The following is a 16446-nucleotide window of genomic DNA, read 5'->3' on the forward strand; positions in this document are numbered from 1 at the left end:
AAAACCCCACCCCGAGCCTTGCCACATATTCACTAGCCCCCCCACCCCCTCCATGACCTCGAACTCTCTGAGGCCAAACAGCCTGTCCTCAGGATGGGGCTCACGTTTGTGCCCCTCCACCTGCACCATGCCGAATTCTGGACCCGCCACAATGTGGAGTTCTTCCTCCGCCACCTCTGCCTCCGTGCCTTCTTCTTTGACAAAAACTTCCAACCGCCCTCTGAGGACCCCTTCTTCTGCCTCCCACCTTCCCCATCCACTTGGTCATCCCCGCCGACCTTGTAGCCAGCCTACACCTCTTCATTGCAGACTGCTGACTTGACACTTTCTTCACCCTCCTCACCCTCTCCAACCTCACCTCCTCCAACTTCGCTCCCTCCGAATATGCAACACTCCACTCACTCTGCATCAATCCAAACCCGCTGACAAAGGCAGGGTGGTGGTCTGGAGGATGGACCTTGATGTCGCAGAGGCCGAACACCAACTCTCTGACACCACATCTTAACTTCCACTTGCCCACGACCCCTCTGTGACCCATCAGGCCAAAATCACTTGCACTGTCCGTGCCCTCATTGCCTCTGGTGATCTCCCCTACACTGCCTCCAAACTCATAGTCCCCCAGTCCCACACTGCCCGGTTCTACCTACTCCCCAAGATCCACAAGCCCAACTACCTTGGCCGACCCATCGTCTCGGCATGCTCCTGCCCCACTGAACTCATCTCGCCTTACCTCAACTCCATTTTAGCCCCCTTGGTTCAGGCACCTCCCATCTATATCCACGACACCAAGCATGCCCTTCATCTCTACAGTAAGTTCCAGTTCCCCAGCCTTCAGCGCTTTATCTTCACTATGGACATGAGTCCTTATACATGTCCGTACCCTACATAGATGGCCTCCAGGCCCTCCACTTCTTCTTCTCCAACAGACCCATCCAGTCCCCTTCACCAATACCCTCTTCTGCCTCACTGAACTGGTCCTCACCCTCAACAACTTTTCCTTTAGCTCCTCCCATTTTCTCCAAATCCAGGGTGTGGCCATGGTACCCGGATGGGCCCCAGCTACGCTCTTCCTCTTTGTTAGCTAAGTCGAACAGTCTCTCTTTAGTACCTACACAGGCACTGTGCCACAACTCTTCCACCGTTGCAGTCATCAATGTATTAGTGCAGCATCCTGCAGCCAGGCTGAACTGGAGCAGTTCATCAACTTTGCCCACAACTTCCACTCTGCCCTCAAATTCACTTGATCCACCTCAGACTCCGGTTCCCCTTTCTTGACTTCTCCATTTCTATCTCTGGTGACAGTCTCCAGACAGACGTTTACTACAAACCCACAGACTCCTATAACTAACTGGACTACACCTCCTCCCACCCAGCATCGTGCAAGAACTCTATCCCATTCTCCCAATTCCTCTGCCTCCGCCGCATTTGCTCAGATGAGGAGACTTCCCACCTGCGAGCATCCCGGATCTCCATCTATTTCAAACAACATGCTTTTCCTCCCTCTGTCATCCAGACAGCTCTCCACCTCACCACCTCCATTCCCCATTCCACCGCTCTAAACCCCCCAATCCAACGCAATAAGGACAGAGACACCTTGTCCTTACCTAACAACCGAGCAATCCAACACATCGTCCTTAAACACTTCTGCCAACTCCAACTAGACCCCATCACCAAGAATGTCTTCCCCTCCTTACCCCTCTCTGCCTTCTGAAAGGAACAGTCTCCTCATCAAACCCCAGAGCCCCCAGGTACATTCCACTGGAACCAGAAAAGAAGTAAAACCTGCCAGTACACCACCCTCCTCACCTCCAACCAGGGACCCAAACAGTCTTTCCAGGTGAGACAGAGGTTCACCTGCCTCTCTTCCAACCTAGTTTACTGCATCAGATACTCTCGATGTGGTCTTCTCTACATCGGGCAGACCAAACGTAAACTTAGGGAATAGTTCGCTGAGCATCGCAGCCGACCAGACCTCCCAGTCACCGCCCATTTTAATTTCCCTTCCCACTCCCTTTCCAACATGACCATCCTTGGCCTCCTCCATTGCCACAATGAACCAAACCGCAAATCGGAGGAACAATAGTTCATCTTACGCCGGGCAGCCTACAGCCCGGAGGACATAACATTGAGTTCTCCAATTTCAAATACCCTCCCTTCCCATCCCCGACTCCCTTCCCAGACCCTCCCCCTCCCTTCCACTCCTCCCTGCCACTAAACGGATTCATTCCTCCCATTACCTCTACCTCCCATTACCACCCTCTACTTGTCATCTTCTATCCCCACTTCAACACCCTGCCCCTACTACCCCCTTGATCTGCAGCTCCCCCTACAGTCCTGAAGAAGGGTTACACCTCAAACATCGACTTCTCCACCTCCTGATGCTGCTTGGCTTGCTGTGTTCTTCCCGCTTCTGCCTGTCTACTTTTAATATTCCTTCAATACAATGAGCTCTCAACTTGAATAAGGAACTTACATGTGGAACTACCAAATGCCTTCTGGACATCTAAATACATTAGTGGGTTTTAAGAAGATTTGTAGCTCAGGTTGAGGTTCTGGAAATACAATGAGCTCTCAACTTGAATAAGGAACTTACATGTGGGAACTACCAAATGCCTTCTGGACATCTAAATACATTAGTGGGTTTTAAGAAGATTTGTAGCTCAGGTTGAGGTTCTGGATATAGGTTTGCTTGCTGAGCTAGAAGGTTCATTTTCAGACTTTTTGTCACCATACTAGGTAACATCTCACTAGTATCCTTACATATGGATGAGGAAGGACACCACTTCGACTGGGACAACACATCCATCCTAGGACAAGCCAGACAGAGACACGCAAGGCATTCCAACCAGAACTCTATTAACAAACACATTGACTAGGATCCTATTTACTACCCCCTGAGAAAAAGAACAGGAAATGGCATCACCATAGGAAATTATATCACCACAGGAATTGACATCACCATCCAAGGAAACCCAAACACATAACTAAAAAGCAGGCTATACCACCAGTGCTTCATCCGGAGGCTCACTGAAGATGTTACCTAGTATGGTGACGAAATGTCTGAAAATGAACCTTCCAGCTCAGCAAGCAAACCTACATCCAGAATCTAAATACATTTCATCTATCAGTTCCCCTTTATCCATCCTGCTTGACATATCTTAAAACACTATGTTCGCATCGAATACAGGAAATTATGGAGAAGGCTTTTTAGCCCTGTTTACCTTGTATTTCCATTTTCCACTTTCAACTCAAGAACTGTCTTCAGGCTTTGACACTTTGTTGGAGTAAACAGGATAGTCACATTGTGCTCAGCCAGTGGTAGTAGTTCTCCACTGGACGGTTCAAAGGCAAACTGCGAGACCTGCAATGGGAAAATGGTTCATGCCACAAGTCTCTAACATCTATATGTTTGAAAAGAAAAACATTGCAAGACTAGTGGAGAAAAGCAGGAAGGTATGACTGATTCAATGGCTCTTTCAAAGAGGTTCTACAGGATTGAGATGTGTTGCAGAAAGATTCTTTGAATAGGTTTGTGCTTCTTCTAGTCCATAAGAATAATGTGACCACAAGAATATATCAGGTGCTGGCAATTCTGAGGAAATTACCTCAGCTTCTATCTCCCCAATTCCTGCCCACCATTTTCCAGGAATGCGAATGGAATACTTTCCACTTGACTGGATGAGTGTTGTTCCAATATCAAGAAGCTTGATATCATCTGGAACAAAGTAGGCTGTTTGATTGACACCTCATCACTTTAAATAAACATGACTTCCATTACTGGTGCAGAAAAATCAGGATGTATAACTTAAAAGGTGTACTTCAGCAACTTGTCAAGCCTCCTTTTTTCATTTATTCACTTATAAGGATCTGGATGTCACTGGCTTGCCAGCATTTATTGCCCGTCCATATTTGCCCTTGAGAAGGTGGTAGTGAGCTGCTTTCTTGATCTGCTGAAGTTCATGTGCTGTAGGTAGACCCAAAATGCCATAACAAAGGGAATTCCAGGATTTTACCTAGTGACACTGAAGGAACGGTGATATATTTCCAGGTCAGAATGGTGAATGGCTTGGAGGGGAATTTGCGAGTGATGGTGTTGCTGCTGCCCTTGTTCTTCTAGACAGAAGTGGTCATGGGTTTAGACCATAAGGTATGAGAGCAGAATCAGGCCATTTGGCATATCAAGTCTGCTCTACCATTCAATCATGGCTGATCTGTTTCTCAACTCTATTCTTCTGCCTTCTCCCCATATCCCTTGACCCCATTACTAATCAAGAATCTATCTATTTCTGTCTCAAATACACATAATGACTTGGCCTCCATAGCCTTTTGCAGGAATGAGATCCACAGATTCACCACCCTCTGGCTGAAAACATTCCTTCTCATCTGCAAGATGACGCCAGGGCATGGCGACTCTGTGCATTGTCCCCAGCAGATCATCATCTATTACAATCATTATACTCTTTTAAATCTCAATTTCAAGTATGTCAGGATTATTAATGATGTTATCTTAAATCTACTTTCAGGTCTGGCACCCCACTGTTATCAGACTTTTGAATGGAACCTCATATATTAAAGTTGATCTTTCTCCACAGCTGTAACGCTGTATTCTGCATTCTGTTCTATTGCCTCAATGTACTTATGTATGGAGTGATTTGTCTGGATAGATACAAAAAAAACTGCAGATGCTGGAATCCAAAGCTGACAAGCAGGAGGCTGGAAGAGCACACCAAGCCGGGCAACATCAGGAGTTGGAGAAGTCGGCATTTTGGGTATAACCCAGTATAACCCAAGGGTTGTCCCTTCACTCTGAGGATGAGGAATCTGTACACTGCTTCAACTGAGCATTGGTGGATGTTTGTGCATGTGGTGACAATGTAACTAGAAAACTGACAACCTCTATCATCTCAAAGGACCAAGGGGAGCAGATACATAGGAACACCACCACCAGCTAGTTCATCTCCAAGCCACTCTCTATTTTGATTTGGAAATGTATCACCATTCTTTCAATGTCACTGGGTCAAAATCCCAGAGCCGCAGTGGATATACCTGGACATGGACATGGACTGTAACTGTTCAAGACAACAGCTCAGCTCTACCTTCTCCAGGGCATTAGAGATGGTCAATAAATGCTGACCAACCCAGAGATGCACAGATTCTGTAAATAAACAAAAGAAAAATGATCCCATTGATAGGAGAATTGCAAATTTGGTTTTACTGCAGTATTCCAGCAATGACAAAAGGTTACTGCCATTCGTACCTTTCAAAATTGTTCAAAAATTCAGTTAGATCATCCCTGATCCATACATCAATATCAAGTAATCTTCTTTCCTCTATACGTCAGATGTCTTAATATAACCCCAGTTCTTAAATTTTCAGTTAAACCCAACATCCACAGCCTCTTAGGGGGCAGAGGATTCCACGTTTCGAACTGTGTTTGCAGCTGTTTCCTGACTTCACTACAAAGGAGACTAAATGATCCAATTCAACACAGATTGGAGATGGAAAGGTGGCACACCAGCATTGCACTTATCCATATTCCCACATACAGAGGAACCTCGATTATCTGAAGTTGATGGGATTAATCTGAAGTTAATTTGGATCATTGATTATTCAGATAATTTATGCAACCTTAAACAAAGGAAGTCTTACTGCACATAATTGTGTTCAAAAGCATGTTTACAGAGTTTTTATTTCATTCAATCACTAAAGTTTGTACAAACGCTGGATATCACTTAAAAATTCATAACATTTTACAAATCAAATCACTTTTTGTGCACCTGTACAGTAAATAAAATTTATTGAGGTGGAGGTTGGTTATTATTTTCAAACAAAATATCCAGCCACTGTTGCTTGAGGTGCTGCTATCTTTTCTTTTGCAAATGATAACATTTGGTGACGATTCATCAACTTAACGGCATCGACTGCATCTTGTGCCTTGTACCATTCCATGAAAATTCACAAACTGTTGACTGCTTCGTTAATGGGATCTGGAGGAGGTGTCGGTATCAGATTTTCCTTACCATCCGTGGGGCATCCATAATTTCCTGCTGTTCTTCTGCGACGATGTTGACTATCTAATCATCGCGGAGTGCCTCTGTTCCGATGTTGTTGTCACAGTTTACCCAAGCATCGATCTCAGCCTGTACAAAGTCTCCTAATCCCAGCTGTCTGCAGTTTTCGGTGATGTCAGTGGTTAGCCTTTGATCTGGATGGGTGTCCTGTTCACTGGCACAGTTACCAACATGCCAGTCATTGTACCAACATTCCGTGACTGTCAATGGCTTGATGCGGTTCCAAGCTTCAGTAATCATGAATAAAGTGTCCTTGACTTTAAATGTCTTTATAATTTCCTGCAGTCCTTTCTTTGCATTGTCTTCACCCAGGACAGCACGCAATATGTTACGGCGATAATCTCTTTTCATTATTGCGATGATTCCCTGATCAAGAGGCGGTAATCTTGAAGTAGTGCTTGGTGGTAAAAACAAACACTTGATAGCTCCGTCTGCTGATTCTAACTGGCTGCCTTTCACAGTGTGTGCCCCCGTGTTGTCAACAAGCAGAAGGATGCGTTGTTCGTGTCCAGTGCCTGCCAAATGTGACCTGACAGCGGGTCCAAAGTCTTCATGAAACCAGGATGAAAAAAGTGGATATGTCATCCATGCCTTATTTTGTTTTTTGTACTTTTCGGGAATCGAGTTCCTGTCACAGTTCTTGAAGCAATGTGGATGAGCATATCGTCCTTTGCAGACAAGCGGTAATTTGAGTGCTGGTGGTGTTGACACAAGGGAAAATTGTGATCCGATCCTTCTGCGCTTTATATCCCGACACCTGCTTTTCCGCGGTGGATGCCAGAACAATCCATTCCATCAGCATTGTACAATTGCTCAGGTTCATGAATGATGGAGTGCAGTTTCTGTCTGTTGCCTTCCATGGTGCGGTCATCCACGGAATTCTGCTTTCCAAGAACGCTGAGTTGCCAAATGCCATGACGATGTTTGAAGTGGTGCAACCAGCCAATGATACGCTGTGATCAGACTCACCAGCGTGGAGTCATTCATGGCAACTGACAGCTTTCTCTAGTATCATCGGGCCAGATACGGGAATCCCCTTTTCACACTGCTATGAACACCACAAAAACACAGCTTGGTCGAGTTGCTCACCCTTAGCTGGCTTCTTGGATTTTCTTTTTAATGCATTTGTAGTGTCACTTTGGCTGATGAATTTCTCAGTCGCCGATCTTGCTTTCCTGATGTCGGACACTGTCACTATTCCTGTGTTATACTCCTGTGCAACCTTTGATGCCTTTTCACCACAATCTAGATGCTGTAAAATCTCACTTTACTGCTCAATTGCCACTGTGGTCCGCTTTCTCTTCACAGACATGGTAAGTACGTACAACAAACTCAATCAGTTATACCAGATACGAACTTGGAACAAAGTCATAGAGGGAATGAAGACACCACTGATTTTGTCATCCATTTTAAATCCTTCAGCATGTCAGTCATTTTTATGTGTTAAAGTTCTTTCAACACTGCTACAATTGACCCACTGAGATTGTTGCACCAGTGTCGTTAACACCTCTCTTGTTGATGCAACGTTTGCACATCTTCTTCAGTGCAGGTAACCCTCATTTACCCTGTTCTGTAAACCAAAGACATGATCGTTGCACCATTGTCGGTTACACCGTCTGTAACGGTTTCACATGATCTACCCGATCCGGTTCAGAGAATCTGATTTTCCGATAATTGATGTTAGGATAATCGAGGTTCCTCTGTATTGGGTTCAGTTTGCATTTTGTCCAAAGCAAGATGGACACAGCCCAGTCCATCTCACAATCCAACATTCCATGCGTTGACTCCGTCTACATTTCTCGCTGCCTCAGAAAGGCAGCCAACGTCATCAAAGACCCATCCCACCCCGGTTAGAATCTCTTCCAACCGCTTCTGTCAGAAAGAAGACCCAAAGGCTTGAACACTTGTACCAACAGGTTCAAGACGAGCTTCTTCCCCGCTGTTATTAGACTGCTGAATGGACCTGTCAAATTTCAAATGTAATGCTGATCTTGCTTCTCGTGCAACACTTTTGCAGCCGTAACACTGTATTCCTCGCCCTGTTCTATGACACTGTGAAATTTGTCCAGTATGATCTGCCTGTACTGCACACAAAACAAAACTTTCCACTGTACCTAGGTGCATGTGGCAATAATAAATCAAATCAAAAGCGGGATTTCACACACTGGAGCAATCCTTTTATAACACCTCCATGTCCATCTGACCCCACAGGTTTTCAGATTGTGCTTTTCTTTTAAATTTCGGCAAATTCTTTGCGATGAAAAGAAGATATATCTTGGGAATCACGTCTGTGACCAGCGGAGTGCCACAAGGATCGGAGCTGGGTCCACTACTTTTCGTCATTTATATAAATGATATGAATGTCAGGATAAGATGTATAGTTAGTAAGTTTGCAGATGACACCAAAATTGGAGGTGTACTTGACAGCTAAGAAGGTTACCTCAGATTACAACAGGATCTTGATCAGATGGGCCACTGGGCTGAGGAGTGGCAGATGGAGTTTAATGTAGATAAATGTGAGGTGCTGCATTTTGGGAAAGCAAATCTTAGTAGGGGTTGTACACTTGGTGGGCGGCACGGTGGCACGGTGGTTAGCACTGCTGCCTCACAGCGCCTGTGATCCGGGTTCAATTCCCGCCTCAGGCGACTGACTGTGTGGAGTTTGCACGTTCTCCCCGTGTCTGCGTGGGTTTCCTCCGGGTGCTCCGGTTTCCTCCCACAGTCCAAAGATGTGCAGGTCAGGTGAATTGGCCATGCTAAATTGCCCGTAGTGTCAGGTAAGGGGTAAACGTAGGGGCATGGGTGGGTGGCGGGTCGGTGTGGACTTGTTAGGCCGAAGGGCCTGTTTCCACGCTGTAATGTAATCTTAATGGTAAGGTCCTAGGGAGTGTTACTGAACAAAGAGACCTTGGAGTGCAAGTTCATAGCTGCTTGAAAATTGAGTCACAGGTAGATAGGATAATGAAGAAAGCATTTGGAATGCTTTCCTTTATTGGTCAGAGCATTGAATACAGGAGTTGAGAGGTCATGTTGCAGCTGTAGAGAACATTGGTTAGGCCACTTTTGGAATATTGCGTGCAATTCTGGTCTCCTTCCTATCAGAAGGATGTTGTGAAACTTGAAAGGGTTCAGAAAACGCTTACAAGGATGTTGCCAGGGTTGGAGGATTTAAGCTATGGGGAGAGTTGGAATAGGCTAGGGCTGTTTTCCCTGGAGGGTCAGAGGCTGAGGGGTGATCTTATTGAGGTTTATAAAATCATGAGGGGCATGGATAGGGTAAATAGACAAGGTCTGTTCCCTGAGGTGGGGGAGTCCAGAACTAGAGGGCATAGGTTTAGGGTGAGAGGGAAAGATATAAAAGAGACCTAAGGGGCAAAGTTTTCACGCAGAGGGTGGTGCATGTGCAGTAAGGGCTGCCAGAGGAAGTTGTGGACGCTAGTACAATTGCAACATTTAAAAGGCATCTGGATGGGGATATGAATAGGAAGGGTTTGGAGGGATATGGGCCAGGTGCTGGCAGGTGGGACTAGATTGGGATGGGATATCTGGTCGGCATGGACGGGTTGGGCCGAAGGGTCTTTTTCTGTACTGTATATCTCTATGACTCTAAGTCTCTCACATTCCGAAGCCACACTGACCTCTTCGTTCCGTTCCTTCAGGCATTCTGGACTCTCCTGCAGATGCCACAAAGCTGAAAGCTGGCATGTGTTCTTGATCTGGATGGTGCACATGGCACTAGTTCCCAGCCTCATTAGACAGAAATCCAGAGACGGAAGGTCAATGCAAACCTGGGCACCCTGCAACATCAGCACAAGCAGGAGTATGTTTAGTGTATGTTTAGAATTTGCAGGGGAATACTGTAGTAACGGTGGCAATAAAACGGCATCTGGGTCCTAGGGAGTTTTACTGAACAAAGAAGCCTTGGAGTGCAGGTTCATAGCTCCTTGAAAGTGGAGTTGCAGGTAGATAGGATAGTGAAGAAGGTGGTTAGTACGCTTTTCTTTATTGGTCAGGGCATTGAGTACAGGAGTTGCGGTTGCACAGGACATTATTTAGGCCACTTTTGTGCAATTCTGGTCTCCCTCCTATTGGAAGGATATTGTGAAACTTGAAATGGTTCAGAAAAGATTTGCAAGAATGTTGCCAGGGTTGGAGGGTTTGAGCTGTACAGAGAGGCAGAATAGACTGGGGCTGTTTTTCCTGGATAGTCGGAGGCTGAGTAGTGACCTTATGGTGGTTTATAAAATCATGAGGGGCATGGATAAGGTAAATACAAGTCTTTTCCCTGGGGTGCGGGAGTCCAGAACCAGAAGGCATAGGTTTTGGGTGAGAGGGGAAAGATTTAAAAGAGACCTAAGGGGCAACTTTTTCACCCAGAGGGTGGTACATGTATGGAATGAGCTGCCAGAGGAAGTGGTGGAGGCTGGTACAATTACAACATTTAAAAGGCTTCTGGATGGGTATATGAATAGAGAGGGTTTAGAGGGATATGGACCAAGTGCTGGCAGGTGGGACTAGATTATGTTAGCATATCTGGTTGACATGGACGAGTTGGACCAAAGTATCTGTTTCTGTGCTGTACATCTCTATGACTCTATCTAATGGAAAATCTGAACAAACTATACTTCACTACAGTTTAGAAAAGTAAGAGTTCATTGAAACATACAAGATCCTGAGGGACAGAAAGAGAAATTGCTGGAAAAACTCAGTAGGTCTGTCAGCATTTGTGCAGAGAAAGCAGAGTTAATACTAGTGGGCGGCACGATGGCCAGAGACCTGGGTTCAATTCCCGCCTCAGGCGACCGACTGTGTGGAGTTTGCACATTCTCCCCGTGTCTGCGTGGGTTTCCTCCGGGTGCTCCGGTTTCCTCCCACAGTCCAAAGATGTGCAGGTTAGGTGAATTGGCCATGCTAAATTGCCCGTAGTGTTAGGTAAGGGGTAAATGTAGGGGTATGGGTGGGTTGCACTTCGGCGGGTCGGTGTGGACTTGTTGGGCCGAAGGGCCTGGTTCCACACTGTAAAGTAATCTAAAGAAATCTAATCTAATCTAAAAACTTCAGATCCAGTGAAAATGCATCTGACATTTGGAGTTCTTTGGTTTTCTCGTAAGATCCTGAGGGAGCTTAACAGGGTTGATCTGAAAAGGATGTCTACTGTTGAGGGAGAATCCAGAAACCAAGGTTGTCATTTTTAAATAAAGGGTCATCTGTTTAAGACAGAGATGAGGAGAACTGTTTTCTCTCCGATGCTCTTTGTGATGTTTTGTTACATTAAATTTGCTATACAAATATCAGACTTTGTTGACATTAAGCCCTCCAGCAGACAGAATATTAACCTCTAGGATATTTTGGAGAATTCATGCTTCTACTTTGTAATATAATAGCTCACTGACCATAAAAGCTGCTTCTATGTAAAGGACCACTGGCTCTTCCTGATATCTGATGTGACACGGCAGACGGTGCTTTATTTTCTCCACCTTGCCTCCAGTAAGCAACAGCTCCAGGTCACAGAAATCATTGGGCTCTATAAAGAACACAGAGAGCTCCAGTCAGACATTTTATTTTAAGAAAAGTGATAGCATAGAGCTTGTTGATGATGCAAGCAGGCATCAGAGCCGCCCCGCATTTGCCATGGGACTATGCCTACATCGGTAAAACTATAGGAATTCATTTTGTGTTTTAAACGGCAGCCGCAGCTTAAACCCACAGAACTCAGCACCTGCCGGTCCGCCCACGTGACCGGGAGATGGGAGCCAGAGGACAGATCAAATCCACACTAGGCCAGACACTAACCATGACTCATAGACCGAAACTCCGGAGCTAATTAATATGGAAACCCATCTCCTAATCAAATCAAGAGACTGACTGAAACACACCCATATTCATCAATACAGAACCATCCTGACACAAAGGACAGGCATCCACCAGACAAGAACGAACAGACTAATACACACCAGCACCCCAAGGGAACAAAGCGGGGTGCTAGCCCCCAGCCCTCACAGAGAGAGACAAGCAGATAATACCCGGACCCGTTTACATAATCCAATTAGCACCCTATTGAGTGTACACTGCAACTCTCCTGGGACGGCAGGAAACCCACCATTTGCACCTACTCCAGCGATGATGGGGAACTATCATCCCATTCATACTCAAAATCCTCACATCCTGACAAAGAAAGGTATATAATGTGTAGCAGCGCGCGGGAACAGCAGAACAGCCGAGATTCGGACCTCGGTTGGTCTCCGCCGGTGTTACTGTATCAATAAACGTTACCGATTGTTGAACCGCACTCTGGGCTCGGGCTGATATCATTTCATTCGCGCTAACAATGATTAAATGACCAAACCACCAAGGTGTTAACCAAAATAACTTGCCCTTTTCAGCATTTTTCACAATGTTACAATATCTCAAAGCACTTTCAACCAATGACGTACTTTTGAAGAGTAGCCGCAGTCATAATTGGTCCAGTCCCAGCTGATGTTATCACTGGACAAGTGAGATCTCAGATAAAAGTCCAGCTTGATAGATTGAATTTTATATATTTGGTTTAACAATGCTGCAGGTTTGGCTTTAACAATAAAATAAGATTATAATGCAAAATAAATGAAACAATTTACATATGATATACATTTTAAGATTTGAAAATATGATAAAATTATAATCCCATTAATTCCAAAGGCATCTCTTTCTGCACTCACATCAAAGAGAATTCCTTTCTCTCTAATCCCTCTCTGGTTTAACTTAATGGTGACTTCAACTCCCAGACTTGAGAATCTGATAATCTCTTAATAAAGCCTTCATACTGCAACTAAGCTTAAACTTTCTCAACTTCAAGTAACCTCTTTAGGATTTGAAGCTAACACTTCCAGTCTGGAACCTTTACAGAATGCCTTAGAAGGAGAAAACTACTTTTATCTTGTCCCTTTGTCAGGAACAATTGTTTTACACACCCAGCTGAAACAAACAAAAAACCTTTCCAAGCTATGGCCTCTAATAAAACAAACCTATTCTATTAAACTGAAAAGTTAATGTACAACTATTTTACGGTTTTTGCTCAAAAAATGTTTGCAATGTCAACAAAAACCCATTAAACTCCAGGAATTTCACAGTGTTTTAAGAGAAATCACTATAACTTCACAAATAAATACAAGTTAGTCATTAAACCCCTTCAGACAAACAGAAAACCAATATATGACTAGTTCAAAATTTAAAAAATTCAAACTCAAAATAAATAATATTAAAATATGTATAAATTATTCAGTTTACATCACATAATCACACAACCATTTTGACAACAGTAAAAGACAGCAATGTAGGTGCTCTTTTTTTCTGAAATATCTACCAAAAAAATGTAGGGTACGAGAAGCTAGAAAGTAGTTTTTGTTAATGGCATCATGATTCCTTCAAGGGCACTGATGTTAGTATACCTTTCCTCCCAGTTGACTCACAGAATTAATCTCAAACAGCATTGATAATACTTCTTAAGGACCTTGAGATAGTATCTATATGTAGTCCAGGTCTTGGAGACATCTAGAAAGGACAGAAGGATGACTGCCTTATACACAATATTTCGCTCCTCAGCCCAACCAGCCGCTTCCTCTTCCCTTACCCTTTTTTATCTTCTTTCTTTTTCTTCATCTTCTTCCATTTGGCAGCAAAAGGGAAGGTGACATCACAGATGAGGGTGGCTAGAATATCACTCTAGGTGATGTGGCGCAGCTGAAAGTGTGTTGCTGGAAAAGCGCAGCAGGTCAGGCAGCATCCAGGGAACAGGAGAATCGACGTTTCGGGCATAAGCCCTTCTTCAGGAAGGGCTTACGTTGATTCTCCTGTTCCCTGGATGCTGCCTGACCTGCTGCGCTTTTCCAGCAACACATTTTCAGCTCTGATCTCCAGCATCTGCAGACCTCACTTTCTCCTCGAGGTGGCGCAGCACCTAGCCTGGTAGTGGAGCCAGGGACTCCTGATTACGGTAGGCCAGAGTTTGTCAGCAAGCCTGTGGTGGCAGTTCCTGGTTGTGGAAGACCCAGAGCGGGGACTCCTGGTTATCAGCAAGACCTCAGACCCAGGGACTCCCAGTTGCAGAGCCAGAGTGGGTCCAGCATCAGTTGACAAAGTGGGCCCAGCAGAGAAGAGATGGTGCCTGAAGAGTGGTGGCACTGATGTTGATGGTCTGGTGCAGGCAGTGGAGGTGGGGTGGTGGTGCAGGTGTTCTTGGCCAGCTGGCTCAGAGCTCAGGATCCATGGTGGAGGTGGTGGAACCAATCTGGACACTCTTTCAGCTTTTTTTTTATTCTTAAACTATTCAAAATGGCACCAGATTGAAGATTTTTACTGTAATTTATTGTATTATTCACAGTAAAATGCAAGTGAGAATAAATCATTCAAATTCACAAGGATTTTGGTATTAGTTACAATTTTTAAAAGACATTCAGATATGGACATAAATGGGACATGTTTGAAGGGATATGGGCCAAGCACAACAGGTGGGACTGCTTTATTTTGGAATTATGGTTGGCATGGACTGAAGGGTCTAATGGGAGTTCTCATGGACTGGGTGCAGTGTTAGATCTAAGTTGATTTCAGTCTTAGATAAGAACTGGGTTCCCAGTTAGGGAAATGTTCCAAGTTTGGGAGGATCTCCAATAACCTTGATGGAGGAATGGACCAGAACCTGCCCTGGGAAGGGCTGGTAAAGGACTTGAGTCTTCTTGAGGTTGAGGCAGAGATGATAAGGAGAAAGTAGCTCTCGGCCTGAAAAGTTGACTTTCTTGCTCCTTGGATGCTGTCTGACCTACTGTGCTTTTCCAGTTTCACATCTATTAACGCTTGCTCCCAGCCTCTGCAGTCCTTACTGTCTTCAAATGAAAAAGTAGTATTGTGCACAAATAATTTCTTCCCATTTTAAAGGGATATTTTTAACTTTAGCAAAGCTGTCAGATGGCAGTATGCAATTGACTTCAATGGAAAAGAATCAGATACTCAACATCATCTTTTGTTCATGAAATATATCTAAGTTTCACTGCTGACCTAGCATTTATTGCCCAATCTCTAGATGCCCTTGATGAGGTGATGGTGAGTTGTCTCCCTTGAACTGCTGCAGGCTATTTGGCAGAGGTACACCCATAGAACTGGTTAACAAGTGAGTTTCAGGATTTTGACCCAGTAACACTGAAGAAGCTGCAACATATTTTCAAGTGAGGTCACTTAGCAGCTTTGAGGGGAACTTGCAGGTGGTGTTTTGTAACTGCTGCCCTTGTCCTTCTAAATGGTAATTATAATGGGTTTGGAAGGTGCTGTATAAGGAGCCTTGGTGAATTTATGCAGTGCGCCTGAGATGAGATCAGAACTGAGTGTCACCCATTTCACGTTAATAGATAAATTCCCTTCCCAGTCTAAAGCACCCTCCCATTTTCCATTTTGCCTCTGCTTCACCCATCCTCCCATCCCCCACATATTTTGTCATCCCCCTAATCTCCCTATAATCTCTCTATGCACTGTCATTATCACCTCATTATTGCTACCTTTGCTTCTGTAGCCATGACTCACCTTCTCTCAGCCTATTTTAAATACCTCCCTATTTCTCCCCTTTTTTTTAGCTTTGACAAAGGTTCAGTTAGACTCGAAACGTCAGCTCTTTTCTCTCCTTACAGATGCTGCCAGACCTGCTGAGATTTTCCAGCATTTCTCTTTTGGTTAAAGCACCCTCCTTCCACTTAAAATAAAGGCACAGCAGGGGTTACAACTCAGTCAAACAAATTACAGATTCAACACAAAAGACACAAGAAAGGTTCTATGTTTAATCTCACATCCATCCTGAATCAGCCAATCTCAGTCAGTGCAACTATATTGATTCATTCAAATGCAAGTTAGACTTCTTATAGAAAACTTTGTTTAAGGATAAAATATTCGAGCAATTTAAGATATATTGTAGAATCATAGATAGTAACAATACAAAAGGGGAGGCCAGTCAATCCTTTCTGTCTGTGCTGTCTTAGTGCAAGAGTTACTCAGTTAATCCCAATTTCCAATATCTACCCATAACATTGATTTTGTCAAATAATTAAAATGCTGCATCTGTTTATACTCAGGCTGGAACATCACATTGTCAATGAAGCAGCTGGTTGAAATTTCAAAACAAAAATTGCTTGGACGATGCAAAGATGTTTTTTAATCTAATTAAATCTGTGGAAGAGGAATCTGAAAAATATTGGCTTAAAGCAAAGATGGCAAAACCAATGGATAGGGTGAAAATTGATAGGAGGTCATTCTGGAAATGCTTAAACTGCATAAGTCACCTGGTCCAGATCACTTTCATCCCAGATTGTTAAAGGAAGTAGTAATACAGATAGAGGAAGGGCTTGCCATGGCCTGT

The 16446-nt window shown here is 44.3% G+C and overlaps 1 protein-coding gene across 4 annotated transcripts in view; it reads right to left on the bottom strand.

Moving 5' to 3' along the window:
- Window positions 1-16446, bottom strand: part of dlec1 (DLEC1 cilia and flagella associated protein) — a 186422-nt gene that overhangs the window by 50666 nt on the left and 119310 nt on the right. For all 4 annotated transcript variants that reach the window (XM_043690852.1, XM_043690850.1, XM_043690851.1 and 1 more), the window contains 3 exons: window positions 11465-11595; window positions 9710-9868; window positions 3222-3361 (listed from right to left, as the gene is read on the bottom strand). In XM_043690852.1, coding sequence (XP_043546787.1) covers window positions 3222-3361; window positions 9710-9868; window positions 11465-11595 — 430 coding nt within the window. The remainder of the gene's footprint in view (window positions 1-3221; window positions 3362-9709; window positions 9869-11464; window positions 11596-16446) is intronic.

Source organism: Chiloscyllium plagiosum, chromosome 5, assembly GCF_004010195.1.
Source record: "Chiloscyllium plagiosum isolate BGI_BamShark_2017 chromosome 5, ASM401019v2, whole genome shotgun sequence".
NCBI classification, from domain to species: Eukaryota; Metazoa; Chordata; class Chondrichthyes; order Orectolobiformes; family Hemiscylliidae; genus Chiloscyllium; species Chiloscyllium plagiosum.